We start from the raw sequence: 11460 nt of genomic DNA, 5'->3' as shown, positions 1-11460 counted from the left end.
CAAACATAAATGCAATGTCAAACATAAATGCAATGCATACAATGTTTTATTCACACGACCAAAGTCCATGACGTACGTCCTCTACTGGGCCTCTACTGGGTCTCCTTTTCCGTCTACCTTTTGCATCCGACATCACAACAGTTCAAAATGCGCCCTCACTGAGGTCAAGGGAAGATCTCTCAATGGCTAAAAGTTGTGCATTGAACATGCACCTGTATTCTGGCAACGCAGAGTTGTGGGGACGTTAACACAATGAACCAAATGTCAACACCGCGTTTTACTTTGTTAAACTGGGTCCCCCCCCCCCCCCACAAGGGCATTCTTTAGAAAACGGAATAAATACGCGGCCAAAACCAAGTCCCCACAACTCTTGTGAGTGAGTATAATATTGGTCTTGGCACTTCGCCGAGCCTGCTGTAGTGTCTGTCAGAAGACTGACACAGCTTGTGGATTGAGGGATGTCTCCTGGCTTGTTTAAATTGCTTCAGAATTTGTTGTTAAACAACAAGTAAAGATTGCACAACCACTCAGTTTTTTTTTTTTGGGGGGGGGGGTTGACATTTGAAAAACAAAACTGAATATACATCAAACTTGTCTTCATGATAAATTTATCACTAAAATAAGAGGTGCATTAGAGGGTTAACATCACTGCCACACAGAGGGTAAATTTTAGGTTTCAATGTTTCCACTAGGGGACTGACCCAGCAAAATTGATACATCACATGGTATTACCCAAGCCAAAATACACTTTGCTACCTCGCCATGCAATGGCACAAAACCTATAACTCTTGTGTTGGTTAAATCATTTGTTACTGTCAGCAAACAGCGCAGTGTAGAACTCCGGCACTGAGAGGCGACTGCGATACTTATAAGCCATATCCTGTATCTTTTGTCTCCTCTTCACATGGGGTGGAGAATACCTGCAAAATGGATTGAATGAAGATGTTTAATGTTGTCATTATAGCAAGCTGAATTTCATAAAAGCGGGTAGACAAGAAAGGAGTTTGAAAAAAAATAAAAATCTGCCGTCGATTTCACAAAACTCTTCCTAACTTAAGACTAATCTTAGGACTTAGGACGAGTCCCAACCCTGCACTCTAGCATGCAGACATTAAGATTAATCCTAAGTTAGGACGAGTTACTTGTCCTAAATCGAGATAAGACGAGTCCTAACTCTTTGTGAAATCGACCCCTAGTGATAGACAAAGCAGTGGCTATCAGATATAGTGAAACCATAGTACAAAAGCCCTTTTCAAACTACTCTATTAACAGGTAACGACACCAGGGAATAAATGGCTTGCCTTTTTATTCAATGATCTGCCCCCGTTCTGCCCTGGTAAAATGAGCATACCCCGGGGAATACCCACCCCTGCTCCCAAGTAGGAGTAAGCGATAAAATCCCAGGGTATTCTTGAAACATGCAGTCGAAATCTTGTGGAATAGGGACCTGGTGGGACAGTGTGAAAGTGCGCTGGGGTAATGGTTGGGGTAAAAAAAAAGTCCATGTATTCCACAGGGATAAGAGATACAGTGTGAAGAGGGCTAAAGTGAAATCGTTCTACTTACGAGTCTGTCTCCATTCGTTTCCTATGGCAAGCATTAATGGCTGTCTGTCTGACCAGCGTCCCGAGAGACCTACGGCTAACCACCATACCGTCCACTAATGGTATGGCCTGGTTCGGTCTGGAAGTAAATCATTGAAGAAACAACATTTAGCTTTTAGTTGATGATGTAAATGCCATCCATGGCTGTATTTAAGGTTAGTACATGTACTGTGATTGACAATTATTACAAGCATGTTGTTGGTTGAGCCCAAATTTTGTTGGTATTGGTCTCTGTCTAGCATTGACACCAGCCTTCATTTACCATAATGCATACCTGGACACAAACGGCAGTTACAAATAGAATGCCTTCTGTCTGGAAAACCTGGAACATTTTGACAAAATAGAGACCGCCAACATCAGGGCTAGATAGGATAAGTAGTAGAGCATCGGCATGTTAGTTCCGAGGTCGCAGGTGCAACATCCCGCTCTAGTAAGTTCAACCCAAAATAATTTGAACAAAATTTACCCGGTCAGTTTCCCTTATTGTTTATAACTTGGTGCATTAATGATATTATAATATTAGGGGTAGACAGGGGACGAGGTGACAGAATGATCAGTTTTTGGGTGCGTTCGATTAGCTTCCCATGGTCGACCCCGCGGTGCTCACTCGGGTGAGCCCCTGACTAGAGCTAATCAAAATCACACTCTCCCTCTTGTGGTGACGTCATGCACCTCAGGCCAGCCCCAAGTGACCCACTCCACAAGCAGGGCTCAGGGGGCTGACCCGGGTGAGCCCCTGGAATGACGTCAAAGTTATTCGAACGCACCAGGGGCAGACCAAGGTCGACCCAGGTAAGCTAAACGAACGCACCCAAAAGAAGCTCACTCCAGCTTACCTGCCATGCATGTGGATCCTGAAGAGACCACTCTTCAAGGGGTGGATGAACATCAGAACGACTACTGGTTCAAGGACAGGCTTCACTTGGCATAAGGTGTCTAGGCCGGTTTGTGTTTCTTCAAGGAGCTCAGCTGAAGGTAAGGCAACAAATCAACACCTGTACATTTAAAATCACCCTCAAGATGAAGAGTACCTTTTGGCATAAGTATTTTTAAAGGGTAAAATGGTTGGGGCATTCAAAGTTTCTTCAAGATTGCACTTATAAGTAAATCTAATGTACGGTTTGTACAGTAGCAAGGTTGTATTTTTGTGCAACTCATAATCACAGAAGTTACACCAAAGTTTGTATAAGTAAGTTCGGCTGTTGCCAGCTTGGTGTGTATATCCCCTTGTGGGAGGTTGCCGAGTTGCCTTGAATCTTTGCATGCGTGGAGTATACTCAAGTAAGGTTTTTGGTAGCACTATGTGTAGATCTCTTTTGAGTAGTGTTGATTTTGAAAAAGATTGACAACTTAACGCTTCAATCAATATGCTCTGATCCTCTTACGGAGTTCCCTTGACAATAAAAACAAACAGACAAACAGACAAACAGACAAACAGACAAACAGACAAACAGACAAACAGACAAACAGACAAACAGACAAACAGACAAACAAACTCAAGGTACGTCTTCTATACTCACTCAAAGGGAAAGCTTCTCGGTCATCAAAAGTCTCCAACCAGACGATCAAAACCTTGATCTCAGGGCCCACCGTTAACCCCTTCTTGTGTACAGACTTCCTCCCTCTCTCCAATGAGCTCATTGGGCTGACCTGGGGTGGTGTGCTGGGCGGAGCAGTCTCTGGGGGTAGCTCCAGGGTCAAGGAGCGTAGATTCATAGGGAGTGACTTGCTACTCTTGTGGGTAAGCAACGGGGATGGCTTGGTCACTTCTTCAGAATCAATAGCTGAAATATTTCACAAATTGAGATTATTTTGACTGACCTTCTCATTCCAAATTCAGGAACAGACCCCAATAACACCAAAACATTTGAATCTGAGAATTGATTCATGCGTGAATCCTTCCTCAGATTTCTTAGTGTTGATTTCCGTTCAATTTGCAGCTAGAGACGCAGTTGGTAGCCGCTGTCACCTCTCTTAATGTGATGGACTGATGTTACAATCAAGTAGGCTTTATTTTTATTTGATAATTTTTTTACTGGAATTTAGGACAAATTAATCGTTGGCATTCTGCTTTTATCTTGAAATACTGACTGGCTAAATTATTTTAATTTTTAGTTGTGAATTTTTCATGTGTTTTTAGCCTTTACTGGTGCCATGTACTTCTGTTATGTTAAGATATTTTATGCGATCGCATGTACTTGCTGTTTTGAAACCATAACAATAAATAATAATGGTGGCTTCTTAATACTCGGTGACGCTCCTGGCGCTGTAACATATACAGTATTTCCTGCAAGATTTGAGACTACAGTTGAATTATGAGAACTAATTCTGATAGCACCATGTAATGTTTTACTAGGTGCTGTGGCAAAATTTGCTGCCGATCGGACCAGGAACAACGGGGCGAACCCCTTCTCTTTTCGATAAGTGCACTGGGGTCCTTCTACATGCGTTACATAACACCGGGGATAAATTATAACTTATAAATGTAGGAGGAATAAGACCAAACTAACCGTCTCCAGTTGAATGCCTTCTGTTTCCATGGCCAGCATGTCTAAGACTAGGAACTACAAATGCTATCTCGGACATGACATCAGCATGGTATAGTACGTGGGTTTCTCCGTTATAAAGACTGCCACCATGTGATTCCGATGACTGTGCTAGAGGATCTGCAAAAAGGAGAGAAACAACACAAGACATTGAGAAACCTTACTGCGGGCGACTCAAGATGCTCATTGATCTAAGACGTGAACATGTTTTGAAATACTGTTTAAAAGGTAGGGTCATAGATTGGTAAACATTAAATTTGTATGTGGGATAACGAAAATCATTTGTGTTTAACCCATACGCTGATGTTTCATAGGCACTGTATACTCGATGCTTTCCTAGAGTCCTGTGAACCCACTCCCCCCCCCGCAACAAACACTTGACTCAGTGGGATTTGAACCCACAACACATTTGTGTCCTTGAGCAAAGACCTTTAATCATAGTTGCTTTTAACCGTTTGATTTAAAATGTATGGTTAGAAAGATGTTGTAAAAGTAGAATACAATGATCTACACAAATATGCCTCGAAATTGCGTGGTTTCCTTTTACCTCAACGACTAACACGGTCGGCCATTTATGGGAGTCAAATGGCCGACCGTGTTAGTTCGCAAAGTAAAAGGAAAACCATGCCATTTTGAATTACTTTTGAATTATCTGTATTATAACCATATATGCATTTTTATAACAAACGATTTCAAACGCTTTTCAACGACCAACTCGTCTGATCCAAGGCAATGTGTTCCTTTAAATGCAATTTTGTGAGGGTTGAGATTGTATTAGGTAGGATTAACCCCTTAGCGCTTTTATAAGCAGTCTTGGAAATGATTTATGAAGTATGACTGATGAACAAGGATAATGCTATAGAGTGCCTTGATCTACATTTGTAGTTACTACAATATATCCTTTGGATTAAAAACCTATTATTCCTTTTTTTTAAAGAAATATGAACAAAACTAGTGGATACCTTCTGTGCTTTCATCTGATGTGCCATCCTTCTCCTTAGCACATGTCATTTTCCAGCTCGTAGCCACATTCCCTGTCCAACCAGCATGCTTATGAACATCAACTGGCCATCCAAGAAGACCTAAGAACTCTAAGAACTGTGGCTGCACATTACATCTGTCAGTCTGTGGAATAGATAAGTCCCATTTGAATCAAGTCTAGATGGTACTGTGTCAACAATTTTAATCTCCTGCACTGTCTCCTAGATGTATCCCATGTATGGTTCACATCATGGCAGTAGAACTTTGCTCGAATTGCAAACCAAAAGGTTATCCAAATTGCCATTTTATATGCGTCTGTAATGGAATTATTGCACAAAGCACTTGATGACATTTATGGGCATTTCTGAAAAAGCAACTCCTGCCAATAGATCTCCAATAGTTTAAAAAGTTAATTGGCAATTGTAAAATTGCAAGTGTAAGTTTGAGTTTCGAAGAGTCTTCCTTAAGTGTCAAGACACTGTTAAACTGTGCTGCGTCCTAGGGATGGGACGTAAAGCGGTTGGTCCTGTGTGTTGAGTAAAGACAATGGGTTCGCCGTAGTGTTCCTAGTCTGATCTGCAGCATATTGTGCCACAGCACCTTGCAAACTACAAAAGATTAGGTCTCATACTTCAAAAAGTAGCTCCGCATACCTTGCAGAAAACAACCTGAGTGCTTTGATGCACGCCTAGGGGTGTGATAAAGCGATATATTAGAACCTTGTATTAATGTTGTGATAAAATTATTTAACTTTAATACTTTCTTGATATTTCTTGGCAATGATAGTACAGACCGAGTAGACTTACCACATTATGAATGATTTCCTCTGCACTAGACTGTCCCGCCTTCACATAGAAGAGGAATGCAGTGTCGTACGTGCGGCTGGGTATAGCGTCTAGAAGGTTCAGATCACTGGCAAAACTACCAAGGGTGCTATCAAGTGCAACTACTGCAGGTGGGATTGGGGTGTTTGAAGTCTCCTAAGTTAAGATAAAATAAGAACAGACGTGTAATGAGTACTGTGTATTCCATGCTTTCTGAAACATACAGAAAGAAATCCCTAGCATCTTGGATGGGATCACAACGTAGGACCTTACACATTCTGCTGCAAATATTTAACTGCTACAATCCCGGCCGTAAATCGTTGGGTCCCTGCCCCCCCCCCCCCCCCCCCCCCCCCCCCGGCCCAAAGTTGGCTCCCAATCGTGTGGTCTGCGCTCCAGCTGGGGTTAGAAACATTAACCAGGGGAGCAGGGTAGCGGAGTAAACAAGTGAACAGGGGATCTGTTTATTGTCACGTGGCCCAAGCATTTTGGCCTGGATTGTAGACTATAGAATCTTCTACTGACCTCATGTCAGTTTCAATCATTTGATTAGCAATGGGTACCAGAAACCCCTTGACTAAATCAATAACTGAAGTGTTCCTCCTTGACAATTATTAGCTTTATTGTGCATCAAACACCTAAAGCACCAATCAAAGGATGAAGATGGCATGTTCAGTTTTAGCTGTGACTGTGAGAGGAAAACATAGAGTTATATATAAGAACAAGAGGGCGCACTGGCCTAAATGCGCGCCACAGCATGCGCGCATGCGGCCATTTTCTAAGTTGACAAAACAGCATTGCTCAGCATGTGTTGTGCGGCCTTTTTGTAAGTTGACATAACAGCTTCGTGTCAGCGTTCAATAAACACAAACTCCAACGTGTACTTCATATTCAACGCACATACAGAATGGCGCACGTGTCTCCTTGCGGTTCCGTCATGTGCAAGCAGCATCACCAGTGCGCCCTCTAGTTCTTATATATATAACTCTATGGAGGAAAACAACAATTTGGGACCCACCTTGAGAGAGTCTAGACTCAGGTATCCCATGTGAGATAGAATGAGTCTGGCCGAGCTGAACTCACGACATGGATTGGGTGGCTTGCATTCCGTCCGCGCATTGGGGAAGCCCCCTCGCTCAATCTCCTCCCTCGCTGTCTCACAGACGAACTTCTCATACTCTGTCTGCTCATCAATCAGATGCTCTAGTTTCTGGTGGTCTGATCTTGTCACGTCGGATTCAATGTCTTCTAAGGATGGGATGCTCTGATCACTACAGTCAAGAAGAAAGTAGTTTAAACATAAGGCGGTGATTCGGAAAGAAAAACATTACTTACTTTCTATTTTACTATTCAAGTGGCAAGAACATCAGGAGCATTAATAAGGGGATCAATGTGTGGTGAAGAGGTTTTCAACTAGTGGTTTAATCCCAACAAGGCCTGGTTCTTGATAATTTTACCGAGACGAAGTCGAGGTAAATTATAAAGAACCAGGCCTCGGCGGGTTTAAACCACTAGTTGAAAACCGATTCAACACACTTTGATTCCCATTCATAAATACCTTTTCGGTCAAAAACATCATCACTTTTTAGTCAAAAAGTAAAATAAATGCGAAAATTATAATTGTTAAATGATTTCTTTCAACACAACACCCCTCCAGCTATGAAATGGTAAAGCCATCCGCCGCCCTCGGGTAAACTACTCCTTATAACGTAATGCTGTGCGCGTCGCTCGTATCGCGTGATGTGGCACAACTGTTTCAGCCGTTGCTCTCGACCAATAGGAATGAAGAAACTGTCTTATATGAACAGGTGCAAGGTCACGGTCACGCCCATGAATTTACACTTTTTACCGGTCATAAACAAAGGTTTATACACACTCACGTGACGCGCTCTCCACCAATAGGAATAGCGAAACTGTCTGAGGTACTTATGAATAAGAATTTAATCTACTATTTGGTTTTATTCTTAACCAATGTGTGTAAGCACTGTAAACTCAATCTGTGAAAAAAATCCACAGGGGTAATACTCAGGTGGTATTCGACCCACAACCTTAGCCATTCTAGACCACCGAGATTGACTGGCAGTTAAAGGCAGTTTGAATCCTATGTTTTAACAGCGGGTTAACGCACGAAGAACTTAGTCAGTGTTCACTTTGAAATGCTCTGAAAGGCCAGTGTGGTCCCATTTTCTTTTCAGACACACCGCTCCTCCCAAAACAGATTTTTACATAGTTGTACCCTTAAAGACACTGGTCACTATTGGTAACTGTCAAAGACCAGTCTTCTCACTTGGTGTATCTCAACATATGCATAAAATAACAAACCTGTGAAAATTTGAGCTCAGTCGGTTATCGAAGTTGCGAGATAATAATGAAAGAAAAAAACACCCTTGTCACACGAAGTTGTATGCTTTCAGATGCTTGATTTCGAGACCTCAAATTCTAAATCTGAGGTCTCGAAATCAAATTCGTGGGAAATTACTTCTTTCTCGAAAACTACTCCACTTCAACGGGAGCCGTTTCTCACAATGTTTCATACTACCAACCTCTCCCCATTACTCGTTACCAAGTTTGGTTTTATGCCAACAATTATTTTGAGTAATTACCAATAGTGTCCACTACCTTTAAGTTTACACGTTAATAGTTCCTCCTAAAGACTGACTGCATGATACAAAATAAAAAAACCCAGATAACATGCACTCCAAGAGAAAAAGACGGAATCTGAGGTCATTCTTACGCTTGAGTGAGAGGAATTTTATCCACAGTTTCTGGGAAGTGACGTGAGGTGATTTCATGGTGAGTGCCCACATTGTCATCTGGTTCCGGTCTGTTGATGGTCGTCAGACGGAATGACGTGTCCGTCTGTACAAATAATCAAAATGGATAGAGATTAGAAGATGAACTCGATTGGCAAAAGCACCGAAGAAAAAAAACAAACACCAAAGATGTAAGATCTTTATTAAGGATATCAATTTAAATATTTAAATTCTAAAAAGAATTCTTGGTCGACTATCCATAGAGTCAAAGACAAATGATACTAAGTTTTATCCATGACAATAAAGACTAGTTGCACAGGGTATAGACCACATTGAATAACCCCTTTGCTGCTATGAAAGTCGCCATCTTGTTGGGCAAACCGTATGCGCGTTTACACGCGAACATCAAAGAAACACGCAGCACGCAGCGTTCCCGGCTTGATTTCTACGGCACAAGCACGCAAACCCACACGCACACGCTCGCAGACGCCATCTATTTGAACGGTGACGTCATATTCAATACGGTCTATACAGTAAAGCACATAAAATATAGGAGTCAAAGTGACCTTCTGATTTGTGTATTTCTAGAAATGCATATGTCTGATGTACTGACATTTACAGACACTTACATACACTGTGGTCTAGTGGTTGGACTACAGGACTTGCAATCACAAGGTTGTGGGTTCTAATCCTACCAAGCTAACCACTGATTTCACATTGACTGAAATTAGAATTGTCGTCTAGTTACTGAATCAAAATTTCTTGATTTGCGCAATTCATAATCAAAAAGGTTCAACCAATGTTTGTATGAGAGAGATTTGTTGGTTGCCAGCTTGGCATTTACATCCCCTCTTTGTGGGTATTTTCCAGGTTCCCTTGACAGTAACATCATCTAATCAATCAAACACTGTACAATATTTTATTTTGCAAAATGACTCTTAAAAAAGGCACATGGAGTCAAGAGATAACACATCAAGGCACAATTTCATAAAGCCTGTAAGCACAAAAATGTGCTTAGCATGAAATTCCTTCCTTGATAAAAACAAGATTACCAACCAAATTTTAATTTGTTGCATATTGCTTGTTACTGACAGCTGTTGTTTGCTTATCCTGAAAATAATTTGGAAATTTGGTTGGTCATCCTGTTTTTATTGAGGAAGAAATTTCATGGTAAGCAAATTTTTGTGCTCACAGGCTTTATGAAATTGGGCCCTGCTAAGGAAAAATTGCTAGGTTGCTACCTATTTACCTTATCTTTCTTAGAGCAGTGTCGTAGCTGCATGGTCCACACATGCCGGCCTGTAGGGCACCGTACAATGGAGGTAACTGTTGGCAATATCTCATCTGTAAAACCAAAGGAAATTTATTTCTAATCCCACCCAGTGTACAAAGCAATGATAATATGTGTCTCGCTTATGGACACAAGTGTCAAGACCATGGCCCAATCTCATGGCTCTGCAGCAGGGAATTCTGCGCTTACATCAAGCATAATTCACGGGTTAGCAGGAAATTTTGGCTAGTGCACGTGCATACTCCACATTACTAGCAGACTATGCTTACAAAGCTAGCGCAGAAATTCAGCGCTTGCACGTTACCGGAGAATGACGATCGTAAGAGCAGAATTTGGCAATAAGCAGAGCACTGAAGTTTGGCCCCGGATTCAAACCCACGCTCTGCTAATAAAAAACACCAGACCTTGGAGGCAGTCCATAGCACCTGACCTGGACATCCCACTTTGCAATTTTAATAATAATAATAATAATGCATTTATAATGCGCCATCTATCTTGTGTATATGACCCTATTCTGAGGCGCAGAACAAAAAAAACATAACATATACAACAAAAAAGAAATATATAATACAATAAAAAACTATACATTGAATAATCTACTGTCAAGACATGTAATGAGCTAACTGTATGAGAATTTAAATAAATGAGTTTTCAGCAATATTAAGAGTGAAATGCTACCTACCACTGTTATCTGTAAGTGGTCTCTCCAGTACAGCCACCAGGGTGGTGTTCTCAAGTACAAAGTACCTGAAGGTCGGTTGCTGCTGCAAGTAGTGGCTGTTAGCAGACATGCTGTACTTGAGTAATGACTCCTCATCAAGGAGTGATCCTATGGAGGCTGGACCACAGGGGTTGGGGAAGCAACCCTGGAGAGAAAGGTTTAGAAGGTAGGTGACGCTCATAAGCAATAGTTCGAATTGATGATACCCAAGCCTACATCCGTATGGACTGTAAAGGGGTTAACCGTGTTTCAGCCCTAGGAGTAGGTGGCAATGGCCTCTGGACAAAAATAATTGTAGCCCACACCTTGAAGTGGCCTTCAGGCCTTGTGTGTCAGGCGACTTGCATTAAAAACAATTTAAAAAAAAAAAAAATAGTTGTATGCAGCCTATGGGTAATGTCACACGAGGGAAATCTTAAGGCAGCCAGTTCCAGGCAATCTCCAAGAGGAGAATCATTCACATTTGAATGTTCATATAATGTTAATATTCTTGGGGATTGTAAGACATCATTTGAAAAATGACTCATGTGATACCAAAGTGGTCCTGCAGCATGCACTGCAGTTGTTTACCTACAAGTTGCCAGCAAAAGTTGCCATGTGTGACAAGGTCTTATGACTCCAATTTCACAAAGGAAGAATTACAAAAACAAAATATGATCTAAACAAACCTGTCATTTGTTTAGCACGAAGTAGCCCCCAATTTCTGAGAAAACGGTAAACACACTTGAGTGAGTTTATAT

General features: G+C 41.5%; 1 protein-coding gene across 3 annotated transcripts in view; it reads right to left on the bottom strand.

The window, feature by feature from the left end:
• Positions 1-532: 532 nt before the first annotated feature.
• Positions 533-11460, bottom strand: part of LOC117290488 (ral GTPase-activating protein subunit beta-like) — a 32172-nt gene continuing 21244 nt past the window's right edge. For all 3 annotated transcript variants that reach the window (XM_033771909.1, XM_033771924.1, XM_033771916.1), the window contains exons 16-26: positions 10682-10865; positions 9958-10052; positions 8690-8814; positions 6974-7226; positions 5938-6111; positions 5113-5275; positions 4115-4270; positions 3125-3388; positions 2441-2573; positions 1567-1683; positions 533-920 (exon numbers count right to left, since the gene is read on the bottom strand). In XM_033771909.1, coding sequence (XP_033627800.1) covers positions 803-920; positions 1567-1683; positions 2441-2573; positions 3125-3388; positions 4115-4270; positions 5113-5275; positions 5938-6111; positions 6974-7226; positions 8690-8814; positions 9958-10052; positions 10682-10865 — 1782 coding nt within the window. In that variant the 3' untranslated portion in view covers positions 533-802. The remainder of the gene's footprint in view (positions 921-1566; positions 1684-2440; positions 2574-3124; positions 3389-4114; positions 4271-5112; positions 5276-5937; positions 6112-6973; positions 7227-8689; positions 8815-9957; positions 10053-10681; positions 10866-11460) is intronic.

This window comes from Asterias rubens, chromosome 1 (genome assembly GCF_902459465.1).
Source record: "Asterias rubens chromosome 1, eAstRub1.3, whole genome shotgun sequence".
Lineage (NCBI taxonomy): Eukaryota > Metazoa > Echinodermata > Asteroidea > Forcipulatida > Asteriidae > Asterias > Asterias rubens.
This window is presented reverse-complemented; position numbering and strand designations above follow the sequence as displayed.